Raw genomic sequence first — 24,965 nt, forward strand, 5'->3', positions numbered from 1 at the left:
AGGACAATCTGCACATAGCATTCAAGAGAAAGGGATTTTATAATGTCATTGCTGAGCCATAGTTAAGGGTGGTGTATCTGATTTTCTCCTACCTGATGTGTGAAAAATGTTTCCTGCTTCTGTTGGTTGCTGTGTTCATGCTCTAGGGTGGGTTCCAGGGGCTTGCATAACCCCTTTGCAGGTTATCCTTCTTGAGTCCCAAAATACTGTCAAACCTACTCTAACATTAGCTCAGTGAAGAAAAAATAAGCCATTTCTTCAGATCAACATGAACTTTCTTAAATCTTATTGCTCAACTCTGCAATAGTGGAGAAGTTGTTCCCAGGCACAAGCCCACAATGGGAGCAGCCAAGGATGAGAGGAAAGCACAGAGCCTGCAGAAGTCCCCAGGGTGGCCAACTTGGCCCAAAACCAGGAGAACTGGGGCCCAGGGCTGAGCAAACTTGCTCTGAAGGAAACAAAGGCTTTGGCAAGGGTTTATGTTTGTTACTTCAAGAGGCAGAAGGACTTCCAGGAAATGAACCATCTGCAGATCAGAATTAAAGTGAGATCATTTTCTGCATTTCAGATTATTCACCTCAAGCTGGTGCAAAGCCAGGGCTGTCCACCCCCTTCCCTGCAACACAGTACTCCTGAGTTAGTGTTCTCAGACTCAGTTCACCCACCTGTTCACTGCCTGAGTTTCAAAAAAGTTTGATTGAAGAGACCTCCTGAGAAAGTGGGGAGACCTGGGCAGCCACGATGTCTGTCTCTAAGCACTAAGACCTACAAATCCCCAGTGCTGTGAGCCAATAAACTGACACTTATCAAAAGAAGTTCTGCTACAGTTCATTAACCAGATAAGGTGTAGCCCCCCAGCCTGATACACAAATTTGTGTTTGGTATTATAGTCCTTACAGATCTGGCAAACATATAAGTTATTATTGGTGTATAGGAAACAAACAACTCTAAATGGTAATTAGAAGAAATATTTTCAATAACCTTGAGACCTCAAGCCATAAACAAATTAGACTCCATTTAGAATGATGAAGGAGCACAGAAGCCCCCTTCAGCCTTGTGTTCCCATGGACCCCCATGTCCCAGGGATGTGCTCTCAGCTCTGCTGAGCTCCCTGACCTCATCACAAAGTGAAAGGGAACTGATAAATGTTTTTATTATTAGCAGAAAGCAGAGACAACATTCTACATAAAAAGTACCCTGCTTTTGTTTTAATAAAATGCTGTGTGTATTCCAGTTATAAAGTGAGGGATCCTAAAAACCCAAAGCACTTCTCTGCAGGGACACTGAGCTGGAAACATCAGCCACAGATCACAGTGAGATGCTGTATCATCCCAAAACTCCCCATAACAGCGAGGAAAAGGACTCTGAACAAACAGTGAATAACAGGAATTAAAGCTGGCAGTAGCAGAAACTTCAAAATATTTTTTGGTGGCACAGTGCAGGTCTTCAGAAGTGACTCTCTCCTCCAGACACTGCCATCAGCACACAGATGTTCAGCCCTGAAAATCTTGTGAACAAGTAACACCTTGTAGGACCAATCACAGGAGGTGGCAATGGCAGAGCACAGAGCACAAGACCTGACATGAGCCTTCAATGCCTAAACTTCTCTCCCAATAATCCCTCTCTTTCCAGAAAGGGCTTTCAGAAGAGCCTGAAAAAGAAAAGAATTTGACTTCCAGGTCATCTTTGCTGGCCTGGGACCCTTCTGCTGCCACAAAGAAAGAGAAAAAAGGATTTTTTTCTGCCTTACAAACGATGAGAAAAACTGGATAAACCTCAGAACCTCTCTGGTCCTCAGTAAAGCCAAGTGTTCTAGAATTAAACTTTTTACTGGTACAAGCAGCTTTATCTAGGCCTGGGCTTGAGACAAAGACTTTGAACTATATTCAGTAAAATCAGTACAGCTGATTGCCTCACTCTTCAGCCTTGTGTGTACAGGATGCAAAGACAAAAGTAAATCATTCAGTGAAGGTGTAGAGCTACACAGATTTGATCACAAGAGGAAGCAAGTAGATAGATAGAGCTGGTCATCTCTGCGTTGTCTTCATCATTGCTTTGTTCCAGTCAGCCGCTCAAAGGATCACAGGAATGTCATGACTGTCCTGTTCTTGCCAATCTGCCAGGGCTCCAGTGGGTAAAAGCGGATGACAATCCTTTTGGGCATAAGAGCAAAAACGTGCACAGGAAACATTATTTTACAATTAAACATTATTCCTGCCCAATTTGCAACACAGTAGAAAATCTGCACTAGGGTCTCACTGTCTTACACTTCAAGGTGTTAATTTAACAGAAGCAAACATAAACTGTGTATGGGCAGGGTAAAAACAGGTGCCAGACTTCACTCACACAAACAGTCTGAATTTCAACACTTTAAATGAGGTACTTGTCCATTTTAGAAAGACCCATGTAGTGCATAATCTTGTCAGGGAGTTATCCTGACAGCATCCAAGAGGCAGGGAAATATTATTATCACTCTCCTTTGGGGAGATGGGTAAGATGAGCAGAGATGGACATGGCTGACCTTCAGGAACAGCCTTGTTCCAACATTTGGCCTGTGAAGGTCATAGACCCTGTGAAGGTCTACCAATTCCAGTGGGGTTTTGCACTAGTTTCACCAGCTGGAACTACTATCTTTAGAGAACAGTAATGCCTAGACTGTTCAACAACTGCATACCAGTCTATGGTTTTATCTGGCTCCAAACCACATGTCTGGGATTCAGCATCCAAGAGCACTTAAGTGTTTTCAATCTAGTCTTGGATCTGCATTACAGCTTAACCTCCTGGAGGACATGGGAACTGCCACTATCCTCACTATTCTGAACATCCCCTTGGTATTTGTTTGTCGTGTTCCATATCCATGGACCACACAAACCTGTAGGACCGATGGGAGGACGCTCTCCCTGCCCTTGGGGTGAGCACGGTGCCCCCCGGGCTGAGCCCCCGCCGAGCCGCACTCACCGCTCGGGGCCGAGGCCCAGCTGCGCCGTCAGGACGTCGAAGAAGCGGGCGCTGTGCCGCTGGTTCTGCTCCGCCGTACCCACCACGCCGATGGATGAGACGACCAGCTGGGCGCAGGGCTCGGCCGAGCCCGACAGCACCATGGGCAGCCCGCTCCGCACCGTCACGTTCACTCGCTGCCGGGACAGCCACCGTCAGCCCCGACCGCCTCCAGCCCCGCTGCCTCGGCCTAGCCTCCTCCAACCCGCTGCCCCCGCCCCGCGGCCTCCAGCACCGCTGCTCCGGCCTCACCGCCCCCGGCCCCGCTCACCTCCGCCGGTTTGCCCAGGATGTCCGCGGCGGCGGTGCACAGGGTTTGGGCCAGCCCCGGCGGTAGCCGCTCGGCCGGCAGGCTGGTGTCCAGCTCCACGAACGGCATCACGCTCCGGCTCCCCGGCCCAGCGCCGCCTCTGCCTGCGCCCCGAGGTCCGACCCGGCCCGGCCCCCGCCCCGCCCCCGGAGCCGCCCAGGCAGCGGAGCCCCGGCCGGGTCGGGCTCAGCCCCCTGGACCGCCCGCAGCAGCGCGGTGCGCGTCCTGCCCTGGTAGTGAGTGCCCTTCGCCCCGTGCCAAGGCCAGGCGCGGGTCGCGGCTTACTCTGCTTCGCCACAGCTGCACCAGCTGGCTGCCGGGTCTTTGGGATTCACCATGGGCATTGCTGGGATATGCATTAGAGGCTGTGAGACCAAAACTCTTTCACTAACGGATGGGTGAAATGAGTTTTGTGATGGCCCTTAGGGCCAATGGAAAAACATTTCAGGTCACTACAACAGACACCTCTGTGCAGGGAGGGTTGAGAATGGAAGTGCAGTACTTTCTCAGAACAACCAACACTACAAGGTATTAAAAAGCAACCAGAGAGGTTTACCGCTTTATCCAATGTGTATTAATTACAAGGACTTTGAGCAATCAGGACTTTGAGCTCCCAAGTTGATAAAAGTGATCCTGGCAGGCTGGCTCATAGGGAAGGTGTAATCTACAGATCAGAGGTGTCTAAACTAGAGATCAGAGGCTTCTCAGAAGCTGAGTTACTGTCTAGTGAGGTTCCATGATCTCATTTACAGCAAAGGGTTATGAACCAGCTAGATTAAAAGGTCATCATTTAAGCCACAAAACTGTTAGGAAAATTTGCCTTGTGTAATGTGACACCTTGGTTTTCTACAGTTTAGACAATGCTAATGAAAACTGATGAAATTGCTCATTTCTTTGCTTAGGGAATTGCTTGGCCTTCACTGCTGCCAATGAAGACAATAGTGGCACAAAGAGTCATGTGCAAAAACCAGCCAGGAATAAGGCTGGGGAAAGATTTCTAGGATAGAGTAGTATCTAGAACTGAAACCTTGGTGAAAAACACTGTAAGAAAACAACAGGTTTTTTTAGAACTTGCCAGCAAAAATTGTCACTACCCAAGACCTGGTAGTAACGGGGGGGGAAGGCAGTTATTTGATTAGTGAGAGAAGCAATTCCTGAATTCCATTACTCATTTTGTTTTAGTCTTTACATGAAGAGTTTTTTGGCAAGGATTTTAGGGTAAGGGCAACAACTACTCATGAATGGAAATATACAGATATATTCTGCCAGTTTCTGCATCTTGTACAATTTGTTATTTTCAACTGAAAAAACTGGAAATGGTTGGATTTGCTCAGTTTTACCTCATAAATTGTGCTGCAATACAAAAGGATTTTCTATTTGAGCTATAACTGTGCAGAAACAAACAGCCAAGAGAAGAGCCCAAAAGCTCCAAAACAACTCTTTGCCCTTTTATTGTGATGCATGTGTTGCTCAATGCCACAAAATCTCTCCTATTACTTCAGCTGTGCAGGCTGACTTACTTGGTGAACTTCCATCCAAAACAGTCTCAGAAGAGTATGTCTGCATTTATTCCCTCCCTGCATTTTCTAGGAGAAATGTGGATTGCTATTACAGTATTACCATAGAAAAAACCCCAATTTGTGTGCTGTTATATTCTCTTTCAAGAAAACACTGTGAATGTATTCTTTCAGGGTACTTCCTATATAATATCAGCACAGTATTTCGGTAGGCAATTATTCCAGGGCTGTGACCACCAGCAGCACAAATCTCCAAGAACAGCTGCTGCCACACATGTACTGGTAGTCAGAGCACCAACAGAACCCAGGGTTTCAGAAATCAAAAGCAGTGGTTAAACTGAAGAATTATAAAGATTCACAGTTGTAGATGAATACAAAGAAATTTCTCAAAGGAACTTCAAGGCAAATGGAAGTGTGGAATGTACATGGACAGCCAAGCAGGATGTCTCAACAATAAGAAACTTTTAAAATTTCTTTTTTTCACTTTTGTGAAGTAGTTTTGTGCTCATCTGTGCAGACACATGCTGGGAAGATGAGAATCAGACACACTTTGCAGTACAAATGTTAAAATCTCATGAAAACTATGACCCTCATCCTATTCAGTTCTTTAATGTTCCCAGTTTATAGGCTGGCTTGAATTCTGTCAGGCAATACTGTTCTTGTCTCTACCATCTCTGAGAAGACTGACACTGAAATAAAATCCAGATGCACGTTAAGTGACCTGTAGGGCCTCAGCCTTCTGTATAAATTTAATGTTTTAGGTCTTAAACTTTCCCCAGCTTCCACCCCCAAGGATACAAGAAAGACCTGGCCAGGGGGGAAACATTCTGCAATTTCTGTGTTAGAATTACAGTGCTCTTTCCAGTTACATGTAGAAATGGATGTCAGAGAAGTTAAAAAGGAAAAAAAAGGCAGGAAAAATGCTAAAATAGGTTAATTCATTTCAACATCTTCATCAACACAGGTGCCAGTTGCTCTTTCAGCTGTGGATCGATTTGAATATTGCTCAGTTCTTTGATATTGAGGATCATCTCATGGGCTTGGAAAAAAAGCTCTTTCCCCACCGCATCCTCCACCCGCCTGCGCCACTCCCTCAGCCTGGGTCTGTCTTCAAAGATGTCACAACCAACTCCAACAGGCTGCAGAAAGGGAAGAGAGCAACAGTGAGGCTTGGGGCAGTCACTTCTTAACTGAGACAACAGGCACTAAAAGTGTACTTGCAGGTACAGGTAAAGAGGAAGCGGTCATACAGGAGCAGTAGGAAGGAGGGAAATCTCCTCTGGTCAGGTGTACCTATCTGGGGGACACAAAAGCTAACCTGTATTTTAAAGAGCATTTACAAGTCAATTCCTGGAATAGCTATGAAGTGCAGCATAGATGACCACGTTCAGTGAGTGATTTTCAGCCACAACACTGAAGATGTGGTGGGCTGGCAGTTCCAGGGACCACTGCCCAGTGTGCAGTACAGAGTGCTGCATTACACAGCAACACCCAGCACAAAATGTTAAGTGTTTAACTGAACCAGTGTCCTAACTGACATAATCTACCCCCTTCTACTTTCTGCCTGTGCCACTCTCTGGAACACAATGTAGAGAAGCAGAACTGCTGTTTTTCAGTCCCTTGGACACTGAACCGGGAGAAAGAAATCACTGCTGGGCTGCAGGATCCAGGCCCTGGTGGGCTGGCAGAGAACAATCAGTTTGTCACAGACTTAATTTGATTACCTTTGTCTGAGATAAATTCTTTCATCTTCCAGACACGGCATGGGCAAGTACCATATTCTTGAATGATAGAAATATTCCTATACGGTTTTCTCATTTCATCAGACCTGTCTGCTATTGCTTCTCACTTACATATACTACCTCCTTCTCTGGAGGTTAAAAATAAAAGTCATTATAAAAAATGAAGAAGAGGTATTGCTAGAGATGAGAAATAAAAGAGATCTGTTGCAGCTAGCTTTTTTTTTTGATTTTCACTGCTGTTCTGAACCCACTCCCACTCTCCTCATTGTCTTAGGCCAGTTCTGCTGAGATATGCTCTCACTTCTCCTTCTAGTGAAGTGTTACCACATGCTGCACCCTCCCTGCCCAGCAGCATCTGTTTTCCCTTGTGCTGACATTCCTTAGCATGCTCCAGCACTCACTTGCATCAGTTCCACAATGGCCACTAGATCTGCCAGGGAGATCTCATTCCCAATGATAAAAGCTTTGTCCTGCAGAAACCTCTCCTCAAATTGCTTCAGGGAAGTGGACAGCCCCTCCATAACCTCCTGGAGCTTCTCAGAAGGCAGTGGCTGCCCTGTGAAGAGGGGAATCAACACCTGAGGAGAGAAGGGACATAACAGAACAGATGGCCATCTTCTCTGGTAGTCGTAACTTAAGTTATACCCCATGATTGTCAGTGACCTGCAATAAAGCTGCACAAGGGGATGGCACAGCTTCATGGACTGCAGCAGCTCCAAGGAGCTCCTGGACAGAGAGCACACGAGCAGTCCTAAGCAGCTGACCTGCCACGGTAGTGGCCTCCAGCTAATCAGCAGCAATATGTGGAACAAAATCAAGGATCCTCATCTTATTTTGTGCCTGGCAGCTGTGCCCTCCCACTCCACCCTGTTGGGATACAAAAGAAAAATGGGCAACAGCTCCAGGGAAGACAAATCTCTGCCACAGTCACCCCTGCTACATCCTCTGTTTCACCAGCAGCTGCCCACCAGCCACCCCTGCCAGCCACCCTGCTGTGGAACTGCGTGCTGAAGGCAGCTGCCTGTCCCACAGAGTGATGGAGAGGAGGGAATGGTGGTGGCTGTGGCAGGAGCACCGGAAGGACTAGAACGCATCAACACTGGCTGGAGAGACAGAAATGGCTTCCTCTGTGTGACAGCAGCCAGCAAGGCTGGCAGTGGCCAACACCATTTTTACATGACCCTTTCTGTGGCCTGCCAGGCATCATTCTTTAAACCACTAGAAATTTTTCCAGAGCAATCACATAACTGCAGTCCTTGTGTCTACACAAACTTGCTGGCACTGGGGGTAGTTGCCTTTCCACAACATTTTTCACCAGTGACAGAGGTGTATGCACCACTGGAGCCTGCAGTGTTTCACAGCCATGCTGCCTTCACCTTCCACAGCTAAAGAAGTATAGTTTATTTAGAAAATCAGAATTAAAGATACAAATTTCAGTCACTGCAAGTGGACTGAATTTCTACTTACTGCTAGTATATTCAACAATTCAAGTTGGGATTGCTTAATCCAAGCCAGGATTTTGGCCAAACACATGTGGAATCTATTTCATCAGAAAATTCATGGCCAGTTGTATTCCTAAGTGATTCCAATTATGCATGACGGGATTTTTGGGTAAAATCACTTGAAACAGCATCTTCTTCCTTTTCCTTATCTCAGGGCAGTCTGTCTTCTCCCATTTCTAGCTAGTATGCTTCTCTTACGTGGTGGCTTTATATGTTTCCATATTTACAGTTATTCTGAGGACCTTTTCTGCATCTGGGTTATCTAATCATCAGCAGCAGCAATTATCTGGATTTCCTTCCCTTGGAGCACTGCAGTGACAGCCTGCAGAGGCTGGAAGAAACTGCTTCTTGTATGAATCTGACTCATATGTGAATTGCTTCTCTGCACTCTATAGCCAAAAAATCAAATACCAATAAATTCAAGAAGATAAATGAGTCCTGATACGCTTTGTTAGGCACAAAGAAGGGCTAATTTTACAATGAAGGAATGAAGTTCTTACCTGTTTACTAGCAACCCTGATTTCATCTGAAATTCCATACCACAGTTGTCCTTGCAGGACTATATTTGCACCTAGGTCTCTCTAAAGATAGTTGCATTAACTGTCTGGTGAGTTGGCTGGAAATAGGTGTCCAGCAAAATATCATCTAATACTAAATGATTTTCTGGCTCAGGGTTAATCAGTTAATTTTGCCTAAATGTTAATTGACCTGACTACACTGAGTAAAGAAAATCTGCCTCTCAGTGTCTCTCCTCTCTGTCCCTGAGCCTATTTCAGAGAAGCACATAAGTGTGCTGGAATCAGAAGGCTCCTTCTGGATTTCCACACTAATGTGGCTGCAGGGACTTGTATGAAGAATGCAAGTCTTTCTGCTTCCAGCAATAAAACACATGATCACCAAAGCCAGACTTTGCCTATGTGCACACTCTGCACAGCTGTGCAGTGGAGGAGAGGCCCTTGGAAGCAATACTGTTACATATTGGCTCACAAATCCAGGCAGTGGAAGTCTGTTGGGTTTGAGATCTTCTGTACCAGACCTTCTTTAAGGGAAAAAACTGAAATGGCCAATGCTGCTTTTGCCAAATCCTGATGTTGATCAGTTTGGAACAGCTCCCTCGCCCATAGCTCCTTTCAGCTAGGAATGGCCCACGTTTGTTGTTTCAGCATGACAAACGGTCTCTGAATTGGGGCTTTTAAAATGCTCAGTATTCTCACAGGAAAACATTACTTTACTCACATTTTTACATTGTCTCCTTACCTTGATCCACATGGTCTTAGGAGCATTAGCCCGGATGTTAGCATGGTGCCAGGAGAGGTACTCATCTACCCGGGCCCGTTTTTGTATGTCTGAGGGGTACCAGTGGTCGGGAGTGTTGTACTTTCGACTCAGATACAGCAGAATGGCAGTGCTGCTCATGCATCAACAGGAGACAAGAAAGGGGGCAGGCAATTATGATGCAGAATACTTTTGCCTAAGCTCCCTTTCCTGCCTCTTCTCAGCTTGCTGCTGCCACTAAAAAGCATTCAGATCAGGATTTCCAGTGGAGGCATCTCTTATAAAGGCATCTAATTCATGTTGATATCAGTGGCCCTTAGTCACCTTAGCTTCCATGAAAACTTTAACCTGCTGGAAAATCACAGCACTGTTCCCATCCACCATCATGCTGCTGGACAGTACTGGGGTAAACAAACAATAAACCTCCATGATCAATCTATCAGTGATGGTAACTCCACTTGCTCCTTGACTGTTCTGACCCATCTCTCTGAGACCTGTGCTGTTTCCGTGCTTGTGTACTAAATGAAACTCTCTGATAGGTTATGCTGCCTTTTCATCAGGTCTGTCTCCAGCATGCAGCTTCCACTGAAGTCAGTGGAAATCTCAGCAAGGAAACCCAACAGAATCTTTTTTGTGTTTGTCCAGATATTTATACTTTCACTAACTGGCAGAAGTCAGAGGGAAAAATATCTTAGTCATCTGCAACAATACTTAGGTTATTACTACAAAAAAAAGATGCCACAGAAAATGTGCTGACAAAATGGAAGAAAATGCAGACACCCTTACCTGATACTACTATAGTTCAATTGTTTCAGTATTATGACATCATTAACCAGTCTCCATATTAATCTTTTAATGTAAAGCCTAAATTTTATCTGTGTAGATGTTCACTCAGCCTTTATGACTAATTGTACAGTCACCCCAAGACACTAATTCAGATAAACAGAATTCTTTCCTAGAGTAAAAGGGATTTCCTTTCCTAGGGTTGAAAGGATTTTTATAAGCTTTCAACATCTCCCAGAAATGTTTATAATCCCATTTTGAGGTAAGTGCATTCAGGATGAGATGAAGCAGCTAAGTCAGTTGAGTTGTTTACATTCTGAAAGATAATTCAAACAGAAAGTGGAAAGAGATCAAATGAGGTTATACTATTAAAAATAACCAGCATGTTCATATATTCTGTGATCCTTAAATATTCCACAGGAATGACATCTTCTGAATGCAGCACAGATTGCTGTTACACAAGGAAGTCTAAGGACTGAGTTCTTACCATTCTGCAAGGGTGAAGTCTCCGTCCTTCAGTGCTGGTACTTTCTTCAAGAGGCTCACTTTGCCAGCACCTTCACTATTTGATGGCCCTAAGAACATGAACAGACAAGTCTGAGGTTAGAAGTGTATCTGCCAGTGCCTGATAAATGAAATACCTGCAGCCAACTGGATGATCAGTGAACTGTGTGAGGTTTCCCCAATATGGTCGTAGCTCACAATTGAAAGGTAATGAAATGGCAGAGGGCAGTCAGCTCAGGCTGGGCACATGGCATGGAGCAGTTTATATTTCTATACAGGAGTTCTCTTGCTGGCTCAGGTACCAGGATACTTGCAAAACTTACTGACAGAGTGGACATTCGCTAGGGGCAGGGAAGCTCAGACACTGCACTACTCCTGACTCTGTGTTATTCCTGGCTCTGCATGTCAACCTACTTCTAACAGGAAAACACAGGAGGAAGACACCATTCTGTAAGAATTTAAACTCCACAGTCCCTTGGAGGAATTAACAGCTGACTATCTAATCAGGCTTTCAGGCTTTCAGTTTCCCACTGCTGGCACAGGACATGCCACTCAGCAGTTAAATGCCAGGGAATTGCACAACAGCCCAGGAACACCTGAGTAAGAAAAGCTGTGAGGAATTTGTTTGCTTTGCTTGTTTTAAGTGCTACTGAGAAGGAGACATGACAAATAAGGTGCAAATCCTGATCAAATCAGCAGGACCAGCAGGAGGTCTTGTACAAAAATCACTTTGTTCAAAAAAAGACAAGAAAAAGGATCATTAACTTACAGTGATCTCCATCTCTAAGAACTATTTTTACCCATTGAGGAAGCAGCAGCAGTGTCTACATTACTGGACAAATGTGCAGTAGGAAATAGTCTCCAGGAAATAAAACCAGTCTCTGGACAAAAAAGTTTATTTGCAGCTGGTTTGAGACGGGGTCAGAGAAGGCAGGTTGCTGCATTACAATTACAGACTGCTTTCCGTTATATCGATTTCATATAATGAGTTAATTCAAGCAGAGCATACATTACCACTTGTTCTCCTTTCTAGCTGACTAGCCTCTACCTTATTTCTTCTTTGAGAAGTGGGTTTTCTAAAAATTCCAGTGTAAGTAGCTTCATCAGAGACTAGGGTTTACATTTATCTGCTATTTGAAGGGATTCAAACCCACATCTTCCATTTCATTAGGAAAAGTCTCTGGCTACCTGCTGTGATGATGGCTTCCACCTTAGCTGGGTAAGAGGTTCCATCTGCACAGCAGAACCAGGCAACACTGTCAAGAGAGACAGGAAGCCCTAGGTAGGGCTTCTTAAAAATAATAGCCTGACAAAAAGCGCAGGTTAAGCGTAATAATTGAGAAAATTGAGTCTAAAAATAAAAACGTCCAAAAATCAAGCCAGTGGGCAAAGTACTGTATGCCTCACCCCCATGAATTGTATCACAGAAACAGCAAGGCAAATATTTGTAAATCTACTGTCGTGCAAGGAGTTGCTCAGGGAAGGTGCTTTGTTTTATGCTTTTAGAAGGTCTCCAAAGGCCAGTGGTCATCACACACCCAGCTCTGGTGAGATCTGTAGTGTTCAGTTGGTCTTTGGAAAAATGCAGTAGAAAGTTGCCAGTCAGTAATGCTTACAGCTAACAAGCAGTCCCTTGTCAGACCCAGCTATTTGGTTGTCCTGCTGTCTGTGTTTATTATCCAGGACAGCAGGAAACTAAGAAAAAAGGATATGAGAAGCAAGCAGTGGGTGAGGGCAGCCTGAATCAGATTTCAGACAGCTTTCATCATACAGAAATCCTAGCAGGAATACTGAGCATATTTGTTCCCTGATGGGGCAAACATGTCATTATAGCAGGTTGGACAGTAGGTCAGTGTCAGTTAGACAGCGTGCACCACAGCCCGGGGATGGCATCATTTACTTTGGTTTGTACAGGGTCTTTGCACATAGACACAAAAGACCTGTGCTGAGACTCTGTGACTGAGCTGTGAACTGGTAAATGCCTTGGTGTGAACACTAACTCCAGGCTGCTTCATTAGGATCCACTGTTTATTGTATGAAAATAGAGACTAATATTTGTATTTGCAGTTTAGCAGAGTTTAAGCTTGTGCCTCTCTTCCAGCCAGCAGAGCCAGCCTTTTTGTTTAGTGGTATTAGGCGACCCATCTTTATCATTCCTGTGATGCTGGCTTGAGTTATGGTTCTGTTTAACATCAGTTGTATCTGGGGTAATTAGTTCTTGATGACCCCCAAGGATGGATGGAGATATATAGCTATATACACACACAGTGTGTATTGCTAGGCTTTGAGGTGTAACTTTAACAAGCAGAGTATACACAGTCAAAAAGCAGGGCAGGCTGCACACATGAGGAAATCTTAAGCGTAAGTCATAGTGCAGGGAAGGAGGTTTATTGGTGGGTGAAAAGAGCAGTGGAAAAGATTTTATGCAAATAGAAGGGGAAAAATCCCACTCTATTTGCCAATCATGTACCTGCCTAATCATCTCCCCAGCCAAGGGTTTCCAAGTAATATGCTTCGCCTTAGGCACAAAAGTAACAATTTACTAGGAAAACGCAACATTTAACTGGGCAATAGTCATACAGTTGGACGAGCCTGAACAGCTGAGTGTTTCTGCAACGTACAGCATTCCCAGAGCACTCCTCGGCTGTCACTGTGACTAATTTGCTTGAAATGGCTAGAGGAACATTCCTTGGAGAACCTCAAAAACAGATGCAACAGAGCTACGGGACTGCTCCGGGAACGGGAGCCGCACGGTCAAACCACGGCGTTCAATGCCCCTGGGCAGCGCAGGGATTCAGCATCAGTCGGGTGACCCTGAGAGCTCGTCCTTCCCTCCCACCGGACTGAAGGACGCGGTGCTGCTCCTGTGCCGGGAGGCGAAGGGGTTCCCCCGGGGGCCGTGAGAGCAGACCCCCGCCAGGTCCAGGGCCGCAGCGGCGGGCTCAGCCCGGCCCCCGCCCGGGGATCGCGTTACAGCGCCGAGCGCTCGGAGGGCCCGTCCGGTCCCTCCCCGGCCGCGGGGCCACCTCCCGCGGGCAGGCTCGGCCGAGCAGGGCCGGTGCCCGGCGCGGGGACCCTCCCGTCCCCTGCTCTGCCCTCACCTGCGCGGGGCTGCTCCGCGCCGCTCCCCGCCGCCGGCTTCTTCCCCAGCACCGAGTCTGCCAAGAGCCAAGAGAGGGGCTGAGCCCGCGCCCCGCCGGGCTGCGCCCGCCCCGGCCCCGCCGCCTCAGGGCAGCGCGGCGGCGGCCGCGCCCGTCCCACCTTTGAACAGCTCCACGTGCTTAAACTCGAAGGGAATGTTGTTGCTCCGGGCGAAGATGTAGATGGAGCGGCAGGGCTGCGAGAGCAGGTCCAGGTACAGCTCCAACCCCATCCCGACCCGGCCTGCCCTGCGAGGAACTCCCGCGGCTCTGCCGCCGAGCGCCCGGAGCCGCCCTGCATGGGCCGGCGGGGGCCGAGCCGCGCCGGGCGGGAGCGCCCTCCGTCCCTCCCTCCTCCCCTCCCTCCCCCGGGCCGCGCCGGGCGGGGGGCGGCAGCGGCGGCCTTGCGGGGCGGGGGCCGGAGGGAGCGGGGTCTGCGCCGTAGGGAAACCGCGGAACGCCACTCTCCTGCGGGGCGCGGACTGCAGAGTGCCGGAGGACCCCAGGAGAGCCCCCCTCGGCCGAGGCAGGGGCGGGGAGGCGCGGCCGGAGTTGGGACAGGGGTTACAGAGTTCCCCTTCCCACGGCGTCAGGCGGCTCTGGCCCGCTCTGGCTGCCATCGTGTCTATTCATTTTCCTTCAGGAAGGGAAGGTAACATGTGAGTAGTGACAAACTGCGAGTAACGGTCAATGACCAGCCTCAAAAGAGAGGCTGGAACTAAGCAGTAAGGGAGAGGAGGCTGTCACTCCCCTCCAGAGCCTTGGCTGGAACCGCAGGGACTCGGGAGCCACTCTCACCCACGGCATCCCACTATGACTCTCACAAGGTAAATGCTGAGTTTTGTAACACAGTTCTGCAGGGTTGTGCTACGCTGCAGACTGAGCCTTTGCACAATGTCCTCTAAGCCAGTGTTAATTATGCACCGCCAGACCTCAGTATGGTTTTCAGTCCAGAACATAATTCTTTGGTCACATAATCTCTGCCAAGTGCTGCAAGGTGACATCTGAATGGCAGTGAAGTGCGGAGGACTTCTGTGTGGGCATTACGTCTGCATACTCACTCGAAGTGACTTTCCTCTCTCCCTGGTATTTGTCACTTCAGATTTTCATGCAAGTGGAGGAGAACTAAAGAAGTTTAGACTCAATTCAAGCCCTTGCACTGAGCCCACAGTCTTTCACAGCTGTGTGATTCAGGAAGGTGATGTGCTGGCTGAGTACAGGGACTTCTGGGACTCTGGGAGACAGAGCAGCTGAACCACTCAGGGCAAAGTCACCCCCAATCAAACCCACCTCAGCTGCGCTGACACCTTGCTATCAGTGTTGTGCCAGAGAGCTTGTATGTCACACAGAAATCTTTGGAAAGACCCGTGGGAATCTCAGGGAGAGGAAACTGGAGGATCAGTTGCTCTTTTTCTTGTGCAAAGGGTTGTGAAAAGGCTTGGGTACTGAGCTGGGAGCTTGTGGACTAGATAAATTACAAACTGGAACACTTCCAGGGGTTTAGAACTTTCAGATTTAGAAGAGCACTGTAAGAATTTTTCAGTTTCTCAGCCAGAACAGGAAGAGAGGCTGTGCACACCCTTTACTTCCCCTGCAGCACAGTTCACCCTCTAGAGCACCTGCATCCAGCACCAATATGCTGGAGATCACAGCTCATAGAGTATTGTGGCAGGTGCTTGAGTTCAAACTCCTTCAGTGCAAAGGAATCTTAAATGTTAAGGGAGGGGGGAAGAGGAGCATGAAAGTGGCTCTGCACAGGTAATAGTCTGAGAAGTCTTTGTGCTTCAAAGTGCTTCCGTGTCCCTACTCTGATATATCGAGAAGAGTGTTGATCTCAGCAGTGTGCAGCAATGTTAGCAGTGTGGGTTCACTTTGCTCCTTTATTCATGGTTCAGTTGATCCATTAGTCCTATCTGAACTTCAAAGATATTTTCATGTGCCTCCTGGAAATGTTCCTTCCTTAAGTTTTTCTCCAATGTGCTGACTGCACTGCACAGCCCACATAACCAAAGAGGTATTTTTATCTGGTTGTATTATAGGCCATTTGATTGATTATTCCTGGCTCCAGGCTAGTGTTTCTAGCACTGTATTTTCATTTGATTCCATCACCTCAAAGACTATTTTTCCTGCCTTTATATCCTCTGTCAGCATTTTGGAAACAGGAACAAGACAGAAAAAATGCATTAAGTTTTGTAGTTTATTTCTTAATCATTTAGAGAAAGTCTCAGGATGTTTTTCTGGTTTTTTAAACATTCCTCCTATTTTGTTTGTTACAGCTTCATTTTATTCCAGAAATCACAGGTTCTCACTTATTTCCAAATAGCCCTGGCAAGAATTGAGGAAATTGAATCGAACATGTTTGGTTAAGCTGACAGTGCAGGTGTAACCCCTCTCCATTTTCAGGGTGAAAGGGGAGTGGACAGTCAACAGACCTTGTACCAAAGCAAGCAAAACTCTTGCACAATCTGTTGGGTTTTGGTAGGCAGCTCCTAGGGCTTTCAATTTGGGAACTGGAACCAGACAAGATCCAATGACACAAAGGAGCAAAATGCGGAGGTGGAGGGATAGAAAAAGGCAAAGTACAAGGATGAGCAGCCTTATCTCCACAATTCAGAGCAAAAAACAAGGCAGATTTATCTGTTTTATAACTCTGTGGCCATCCAAGGAGTTACTCTAGGGAGGTGCTTTGTCCGGTGGGAATAGAAGGGCCCAAAATGCCACTGGGTCACTGCATACACGCCAGGCAGAAACTATGGGAAAAACAATTTAAAATCTCTTCTTGCCACCATGACCAGGCTCGAGTGAGGCAAGTGTATTTATGCTTTGTGAAACAGCAGTGGAGGAGCACGAAAAAGCCAGCTCTGAACATAGTTGCAGCTTGGTTTTGAAGGCAGCTGTCCTTGCAGGAGTGCACAATGGGTGACATTTAAGGAACTTGTGCCTCATTCCAACAAGCAGAAAATTGGCTCAAGACTCTTACGCAGAGCTCTTGTGCTACAAGTATCATAAATAAAAAAGTTTTAAAAGGACACTTTATTTGCCTCGGCTTGTGCAATGGTTTGCATGCAGAACAGCCCTATCTGGAGATTCTGCTGGGAAATGTGTATCACAAAAGGCTTTGCTCCTAAGTCCATTTTGAGATCTGTCAAGATTAGCACCCTGCAAAATAGACTCTTGGTTTTGATTATTCCTCTGCTCTGCTTATACTTGAACAGAAGGGGTGGGAAATATTTATGATTCTGGTAGAAGTTTGCTCTCTACAAGAAAGGGAAAGTTGAAAGTCAGGGAAAGTACAAAGGTGCCAACAGCAGAGCGCAGCGAGGCTGGACAGCCGTAGTGAGGCAGCAAAGGTACCTCTTTAATTGCAGGTGTGTAGAGCAGCCCAGCTGGTAACTGTGGTAAAGCTGCAGTTAGAGGGAAGGAAGTGGTTGGTGGTACAATGTAAACAGCTCTTGAGGCTCAGCACTGCTGGCAACAGAAGCAGGATGGCGTTGTCAGGGATTGCTGCTCAGGCACCAGTCATGCAAGCACTCTTAGGGCCAGAAGAGAGCTGCTGTCATTGACTTTACTCACTGGCATGCAACAGGCCCTTCCAACAAATTTACCAATAAAAAATCAGGTAAAAAGACAAATATCTTTGTATGCGTCAGCACTGAAAGCGACAGTTTGAGGGCAAATGTTCCTTTTCACCACTGACATTGAGGATTTCTTGTAGGTTGGAAGGATGGAAAGTAAAGAGACCAGCCTGCAGGCATGTGCATTGCAAACCGTGGTTCATGTGGCCTTTTGAACTAAAGGGCAGGTTTACTCAGGAAACAAACAGAAAAGCCAGCTGGCTCATTCCCCAAAAACAGTAGATCCAACTGAAAGAATGTGTGAGACTTTGAGCAGCTACATTCACCATTTCTGAGGACTGTAATAACTTGACTCGCATTCAGATGACTGACATCTTACACCCAGCATACTGCACAGCTTTCGTCGTGGATGGTGCAACCAGCAACAGAGACAGACTTCCAGATACAACCACAGCTTAACAAGGAGGGGAGAAAAACAATTCTGCACACTGGAACCCTCCTCATGGAGGCCTGTACTTGGAAATGGGAGGTCACAGGGACAGGAGAACAGAAAAGCAGGAGGGGCACAAAGGGACACAGGCAAGAGGTTATGAAGGGTGCTGCACAGGTGTGGAGGATGACTCGATGTCCACTTGCTTCCAAATCCAAACAGAGCTACAACACCTGGCAAATACAGCCACTGGCTTTATGGAGGATCTGATGAGACTGAAGAGCAGTGGAGCATTAACTATGTTTGGGACATTACTCAGCTCATGTACCAAGCTCTCTGCTACCTGTGCTAGCCCAGCCACCACACCGCTCAGTCTGACAGCCCAGTCAGAATGGTTTCTGTTGAGCTGACAAACCCCTCTGGGAAAGGGACAGAGCACTGATGTAGTTTGGAGAGGGGACTGTGTGGTTGGCAGCAGCTTGACCAAGAAAAGCAGGTTTTTTTCCACTGTGCAGGATGTCCTTTGTAGAGTGTAGCATGAGTCTCTGGGTGAGCTTTATTGATTCTGTCCTTCCCAAAAGCTGGAGGCATTCCTTGGGTACTAGCACAGCTCCCTGCATCTGGGCACTGTGTCCCTTTGCTCTCCCAGGTGACGCAGCAGCATCTAGTGGCCAGGTGTTTCCAGAGCCCTGGCAGGGTTCCCACCGGGGGCTGGGTCTTGGCTTGTCTCTGTCCTAAAGAGCAAAAATCTTCCAGCAGACTGTTTTCACTTTGCAAAGGGAGAACCATCTACTACAATGATTTTTCCTTGTTTCAGACACACCAGTTCTGCCATACCCTCAGGAAACCTTTGGTCTGGCCTGGAAAACTCAGAACAGAGATGGGAGAGCAGCTCTGCTGCCCCTGTTTCCACACAGACTGAATCACCTCAGCCCTGAAACAGATCCAGTGGTGCTGGAGCATGAAAAAAAAGCCTACAGGGCTACAGTTCCCATGCTGCAGTGGACAAGAGGGAAAAGCAGCTCATGGCAGTCTAAGATGTATTTTTCTTCCCTTCTAAGTTGCAGAAAGGCTGTGAATGAAGAGAAGTGCACTTTGTGGAATGGTGTTTCTGTATGATTTTTAGAAGAAATGCTGAAAGACGACAATAAAGCCTTCAGAAAATAATCCATTTTATTAGAGCATTACCCTCTAATTCTGGCTGACCTGCTTTAGGAGCTGCTGCTTGAAATTCTCCATCATCTCAGGTGCAAACTGATCAGCAGTCATGTTCTTAATGTTCATGATCTCTTTGTGGGCTTCCTGGAAAAGCTGCTTCCCCACAGCTTCTTCCACCCGCTTGCGCCACTCCATTAACTTTGGCCTCTCCTCAAACAGGTCGTAACCAGCACACACAGGCTGCAGAGACAGACACAGCACCCAGGAGTGAGGCAAACATGGCATTTACCACGGATGGGACCAAATGAAAGATGGATATGCTTCTGGCTCAAGGCAGCAGACAGTCATGAGGTTAGGTGGAGCTCATCTCTGGCTCTTAGGTCATAGGAGGTAAGTGGTGACATCCTCAGCAGCTGCTGTCCCTTGGGACGTGCAGCAAAGAGCTCTGCCATGGCTAACCCAAGAACGGTCTAACACAGAACACGGAAGTCCATGCACACCAACACAGCTCTTCCAAATATCTGTACTTTCCTGCCTAGTTTGTAATTTACCTTTCTTTCTTGATGAATTCGGTCCATATTTCTATAGAAAGAACTGTTTCATCAAAGTAGGTGTTCTTCCCTGGCAAACTTAATTGTGGTCAAAGTCACAAAGGAACAAGACTTAACCCCACGGAAGATCTGCCATTACAGCGGTGGGGGTGCAGCAGCCACTCCTTGGCCTGGCCTGCCCACAGCCTGACTCACATATCCAGCAGTGCTGGGGTTGATGCTCACCTGCATGAGCTCCACCAGTGCTACAAGGTCTGCCAGGGAGATCTCGCTGCCTGCGATGAAGAGCTTGTCTTGCAAGAACTTTTCCTCAAACTGCTTCAGGGCAACGTTCAGCTCCTCAGTAGCAAACTCCAGTTTCTCTGGAGGAAGTGGCTGGCCTGTGAGGAGAGGCAACAGCACCTGGCAGGGAGAAGAAACAAGCTGTGTATGTGTTTCCTTCCAAATCTAGTCATCACACTCTCACTGCCACCTTCTGAGGATCCCTCACCAGCCATGCACTAGAACAACCAGAACTGCTCATCAACCTTGCCAGGTTAACATTAAATGTCAGTCATTACTTCCTGCCTCTCCTTGTCTGCTGCCTAGAAATCTGAAAATTCAACCACAAGAGTCTCCTCTCAAGGGAAGACTGTATCATCTGCCAGCAACTGTGTTTTGTTTTCCAGAGGGAGGTTGGTATTCTCCATGAAGCCGAGCAGCCAGCACTGAGCTGTGTCTGGTGGGAGCTGCTCACCCAGGATGTGTTTGCTCTGGACCTTTGGCTGCAGCATGAAGGATCCAGGGCACTTCAGTTAGGCTCCCTTCAGCAGCCAAGTCAGTTTTGTTCCTATCTGTCATCTGGCTTGTACATTTGCTTAGAGAGGCCCTGCACACAGGCAGGCAGGCCATTTAACTTACAGTTCTTAGCTCGTAAGTTTTGACATGTCATGGTTTTACCTTGGTTAAGAACAACTTGCTTCCCTTCGCACGGATGTTGGCATGCTGCCAGGACAGGTATTCATCAACCCTAGCCCTTTTTTGCAGGTCAGATGGGTACCAGTGATCAGGAGTCTTGAATTTCTGGACGAGATACAGGAGGATTGCAATGCTGCCCAGAGAGCAAGACAGACTGGTAAGCTGATCATCTGAGATTAAAGGACCTCATCCTTTCTTCCCCCCCCAGTTTTGCACTGCTGGACAAGCAGACACACAAACCTGATTGGAGTCAGGCAGAAGTTCAGCGGGGCACAGCACAGGAGAGAGTTTGTGCTGGCTTAACCAGCTGCTTGTGGACAGCAATTACCTGATATGAGATAATTGCCCAGTGAGACAGGTGTGGTCTGCTGGCACAGTTACCCCATGAACATTTTTGAGCAAATAGAAGCTGCAGAATGAGTTTATACCAAATCTGAGCTTCACGTTGCCTGGCCATCCAGGAGCAGGTGCTTTATGTCAGATGTCCTGCACTGACCTACAGCCTCCAGCTGCAGGCAGAGAGCAGGAGGACACGTGGACAGGTATTTAAGCTCAGAAACACTGCTTACAAAGTAGCAGAGGAGCTCCAAGCAGCAGCTTTTTCTACTATTAATGCTGTTCAAGCTGCTTACATGTGATAGCTTTTCTTGAAACACAGGTTTGTACAAGTGGAACATAGGATAGGAATGAGACAAAAAACTGCCTGGACTGGAGTCCCAGCAGTACACTGGCAATCCAAGATTTGGGATAAACAATACTGCAGTAGGGGATTGAGTTTATTTGAACCTCACCTCTCTGCTAAGGTGAAAGAACCATCCCTTAGTGCAGGCACCTTCATCAGGACATTCACCTTCTGGAACTCCTCTGTCTTGTGCTGCCCTGAGGAGGGAAATGAGAAGTTTTACTTGGCAGGGATACTCAGGACCTGTTTGTAAACACCTCAGCAGTTTGTGGGGGCCATCTAGTTTCAAGTTGGTTTTGATTGTACAAATAGAGTTTTGTATCAAGTTTACAACCAATGAATAAGTGCTGCAGAGCGAGTAGGGGGATAGTCCTATGGTATCAGCTTACTTGCTTATTGCCTGCATACCAGACCCACCTCTTCACCAAGGGCAGGATGGTTAGGAGTCCTTTCATACCAACAGCACTTGACAGCTTGGGGCTCTATCCACTCCAAGTTTGTGCCTGGAGGTACCTGTCCTGTACAAACCCAGAGGGAGCAGCAAGCACCTTGGAGGAAAAGGATCTCACTATCAGAAATATGAACAACAAGGACAGTGAGAAAGCAGATAATTTTTTTTTTCTGGAAGATAATGTAATTTATATTCAAGTTGCTTTTTAAAATCCACAGATGAAAATAAATTCCTGTGATTCCATATATAGTCATGGGTACTTCATTACAGATCTTTCAATTAGCTCCTGTGCATTTTGTGTATCTTTTGTCAGAGCAAATATGGATTTGAGGTTGCTTTTAAGCTACCTTGTAGGTCCTCCCTGAAAAGCACGCAGAGTGAATCTGACAGGAGAAGGTGCTTTGTTCATCTGAGGTCTCAGTGTACTCCTTTATGTCTGAAACCAGTCCCAGCAGCCTTGTTTTATGTGACTTGTTAGTGACAGCCTGTTCCAGCCACTCGCTTCAGTCACATGTGGCTGCCTGGGTATTCAAGCCTCTTTAATGTGTAACTAACCTTGTGCCATGCCCTGCTATGTGAGCCATCTGAGAATCTGTGTGCCAGAGATGCTCTGGAAGCAAACTTAGCTTTTCTAGTACCTGGCAAACCTGATTTGTGACTATTCCCCTGTCACTTGGCTTGCAGCCCATCTCCCCTACCCCTTTCAAAAAGATGAAGTGTGCAGATTCCAGGTCTTCAGGTGTCCTTTGAATATCATGTGATTCCTATCCATTCTCACTCTTTCTACCCCTTTCATTGACCCCTGCCCTACTGGGGGCCCAAGAGCTTTTCTGGGGCATCACATTTAACCCACCACCTCAATTCTGAGTATCAGTTCTGTCACCTTGTTCTTATAAACTGTGCAGTGATGGGTACCAGTGCAGTGAGGCCTCCTGCACTGTGGTACCAGTGCAGGTACTTGGAGAGCTTCCCCATGGCATGGGAGGTACGTGCTCTGCAGGAATGGGATGAGATGCACCCAAATCACCCATCCTAAATTCACAGGCCAAAAGCAGGCACTGTTGCCAAGGGGCACAGAGCATTGGAATCTGTGATTTAATTCACTTTCCTTTCTCTCACTTCCCCTATACCTACACTTCAGTTGTTCCATTCTCTTTGGTGCTCTCATTCCTTGCCTGCCAGTCTCCTCTCTTTTGCTCCAGTGTCTCACCACAACAGTTAATTTATTGGGAAAGAAGGGGAAGGACACAAGATGAGCCAGCCCCCAGCTACAAACAATTGCAAAAATTTTTGCTATGAGACAAGTGGGAGGAAAGCCACAGTAAGGTACAACCAGCGCACAGCTAAGGTGTGCAGGGGAACACCCAAAAACTCAACCACAGCATGTCTGAGGTTTGTCTCAAGTTGGAGCCTTTTTCGTTCCTTTATCAATTCCAGCCCCAAGAGCCTTCTCATCTTTCATTGTTTTTAAGCATTACTTACTGAGGCCTTTTTATGCCCCATACATTAATTTCAAATCCAGCAGATTTCTGGAAAGGTTGAAGGATAGCTTTTACCAGCTTCAATTACAAAGAAAGAAGATACAGATCTTTGGGCCTCCTTTGGTGAAAACACACGATACCCTTTGGACAGGCTCCTACCAGTTATCGGTTGGTTTTAACCCAACTAAACCACCTCCCTTCTTCATTTCTCAGTGTTCAGATTACTGGCAGCTGCATTGTCTCGCTCCACAGCCTTCACAAGCGGGTCCTCAACCCTCTCAAAATAACCTGACCACAAACTGCTTGAGCCAATGGAGCCCCCAGAGGGGCAGCCTTACCCCTGCCCTGCCCTACCTACACATGGGGACAGCTCAGCAAGCTGGTGCAGGAGGAGCCTCCCAAGGGGGTGTTAACCCCTGCCAAGAGAAGAGTTGCTCTACAGCAACTGCTGCTGCTTACTAGAACAAAAATTTTTACTAAGTTGAAGTAATGAACAAGAACCACACATCTAAGCTGTCCTCGCCCATATGTGAACGTCCCTTCTCTGCAGCTTTTTGTTTCCCATCTAAATCGGGAATGCCTCAGACCTGGGACATACTGAGCACTTCTTAGAAAAGCATCTCTTTTTTCAGAGACACATTTTCTGCTGGGGTGGGGCCGATTTCAAAGATAATCACACGCCTTTGCAGTGTCCTGTTTGCTGCGGAGGAGCATAGGCACTGTAATCAGTATTTAAAAACAGGGTTGCATTGAAGAATTAGGTATTGCTTCTGTGTAGGCACCAGAAACCCTCTGCAGCAGGAGGGCCACCCCACCCTCTCTCAGCATCTCGCACTGATGGGGATGGTGAGTAACCCACTTGCTTCCACCCGCGGGCTGGCATCAAGCATCTCCCCCGGGAGTGGCCAAGGGACCCGGGTGCCGGCGCGGGGAGCAGCGGGGCACCCGCTAACCGAGGGGCTGGGACCGCCTGGGGCACAGGGGCCCCCACGCCGCCCCCTGGCCCCGCTCACCTTTAGCCAGCTGCACCCGCTTGAACTCGAAGGGGATGTTGTTGCTCCGGGCGAAGATGTAGAGCGCCCGGCAGGGCTGCGAGAGCAGGTCCAGGTACAGCTCCAGCCCCATCCTGTCGCTGCTGCTGCTGCTGTGGCTGCTGTGGCTGCCGGCGCCTGGTCTTGTCCCGGCCCGTCCCGGCCCGTCCCGCCAACCTTGCTCCCGCCCTGGCCGGGGCGGGGCGACAGCGCCCTGCCCTCTGCAACTTCATCAGGGCGGTGCCTAACTCATAGGACATGGGGGTGGCACTTTCAGGGTGAAGTCTCAACTAGGCTCTGCCACCTTACATCTGATCTCTGGCTTGTCCCAATAACTGCCCTTAATCCCTTAATGATAAAGAAACAACAGCCCGGCTGAGAGGGCGTGGGTGCTTAAGAGGCAGATCCTGGTTTTGCCTCTGGGAGCTCACAGCTCTTGCACAAGAGGACTTCCCATTCCTGTGACTCCAGTACCAGACCAGACACCCGTGCTATAGAAAAACAAATGAAGAGCAAGCAGTCACAGTAGGAAAACAGACACTGCTTCATTGCTATAAAACAACCTTGCTCCTATCTTCACAAGATTCAACCACCTTCCCCAAAACCCATTCCTCCAAGATTCCCAGCTTTCAGTAATGTATTACTAATGCCTGCATACATTTATTTTGCTTTGCAAAACAATAGGCCAGAGCTGGAACCATTCCTGCTGAAGGAAAAGCAACCCTTGGAGAGTTGTTGCAGGCCACAGCTACATGGCAGCTTTAAGCCTTCTGCCAGGGCAGCTAAAAATACCATGGCATGTGTCAAATACAGACTTATGGCTTGCAGTGACACTAGCTGGCTCCAGGACATCTACATTAGACATCAGACATTTCGGTC

General features: G+C 47.5%; 3 protein-coding genes across 3 annotated transcripts; all 3 read right to left on the minus strand.

Moving 5' to 3' along the window:
- Positions 1 to 808: 808 nt before the first annotated feature.
- On the minus strand, positions 809 to 3,449 carry LOC116453113 (D-dopachrome decarboxylase). The gene is made up of 3 exons (XM_032128216.1): positions 3,269 to 3,449; positions 2,959 to 3,134; positions 809 to 2,153 (listed from the first exon to the last, which is right to left on the minus strand). Exons 1-3 carry the CDS (start codon positions 3,374 to 3,376, stop codon positions 2,081 to 2,083), a joined length of 357 nt encoding a protein of 118 aa, XP_031984107.1. The 5' UTR covers positions 3,377 to 3,449; the 3' UTR covers positions 809 to 2,080.
- A 1,285-nt stretch (positions 3,450 to 4,734) lies between these two features.
- LOC116453180 (glutathione S-transferase theta-1) lies at positions 4,735 to 17,548 on the minus strand. The gene is made up of 7 exons (XM_032128338.1): positions 17,539 to 17,548; positions 13,892 to 14,395; positions 13,732 to 13,788; positions 10,614 to 10,701; positions 9,326 to 9,476; positions 6,968 to 7,144; positions 4,735 to 5,963 (listed from the first exon to the last, which is right to left on the minus strand). The coding sequence occupies exons 1-7, from the start codon at positions 17,546 to 17,548 to the stop codon at positions 5,763 to 5,765; spliced, it is 1,188 nt and encodes a 395-aa protein (XP_031984229.1). The 3' UTR covers positions 4,735 to 5,762.
- A 1,379-nt stretch (positions 17,549 to 18,927) lies between these two features.
- On the minus strand, positions 18,928 to 24,294 carry GSTT2B (glutathione S-transferase theta 2B). The gene is made up of 5 exons (XM_032128215.1): positions 24,069 to 24,294; positions 21,233 to 21,320; positions 20,424 to 20,574; positions 19,710 to 19,886; positions 18,928 to 19,173 (listed from the first exon to the last, which is right to left on the minus strand). The coding sequence occupies exons 1-5, from the start codon at positions 24,178 to 24,180 to the stop codon at positions 18,967 to 18,969; spliced, it is 735 nt and encodes a 244-aa protein (XP_031984106.1). The 5' UTR covers positions 24,181 to 24,294; the 3' UTR covers positions 18,928 to 18,966.
- Between the last annotated feature and the right edge of the window lie 671 nt (positions 24,295 to 24,965).

Source organism: Corvus moneduloides, chromosome 18, assembly GCF_009650955.1.
Source record: "Corvus moneduloides isolate bCorMon1 chromosome 18, bCorMon1.pri, whole genome shotgun sequence".
Classification (NCBI taxonomy): domain Eukaryota; kingdom Metazoa; phylum Chordata; class Aves; order Passeriformes; family Corvidae; genus Corvus; species Corvus moneduloides.

Excerpts from the sequence above, each read along its gene's own strand:
- LOC116453113 (XM_032128216.1), bottom strand. The coding sequence starts at position 3,376 with ATGCCGTTCGTGGAGCTGGACACCAGCCTGCCGGCCGAGCGGCTACCG. Across the intron at positions 3,135-3,268 it reads TCCTGGGCAAACCGGCGGAG|CGAGTGAACGTGACGGTGCG; the intron begins GTGAGCGGGGCC and ends CTGTCCCGGCAG. Across the intron at positions 2,154-2,958 it reads CTGGGCCTCGGCCCCGAGCG|GATTGTCATCCGCTTTTACC; the intron begins GTGAGTGCGGCT and ends TATGCCCAAAAG.
- LOC116453180 (XM_032128338.1), bottom strand. Across the intron at positions 9,477-10,613 it reads GACTTCACCCTTGCAGAATG|CACTGCCATTCTGCTGTATC; the intron begins GTAAGAACTCAG and ends ATGCATGAGCAG. Across the intron at positions 7,145-9,325 it reads CTAAGACCATGTGGATCAAG|GTGTTGATTCCCCTCTTCAC; the intron begins GTAAGGAGACAA and ends TTCTCTCCTCAG.
- GSTT2B (XM_032128215.1), bottom strand. The coding sequence starts at position 24,180 with ATGGGGCTGGAGCTGTACCTGGACCTGCTCTCGCAGCCCTGCCGGGCG. Across the intron at positions 21,321-24,068 it reads GCGGGTGCAGCTGGCTAAAG|GGCAGCACAAGACAGAGGAG; the intron begins GTGAGCGGGGCC and ends TTCCCTCCTCAG. Across the intron at positions 20,575-21,232 it reads TCTTTCACCTTAGCAGAGAG|CATTGCAATCCTCCTGTATC; the intron begins GTGAGGTTCAAA and ends CTCTCTGGGCAG.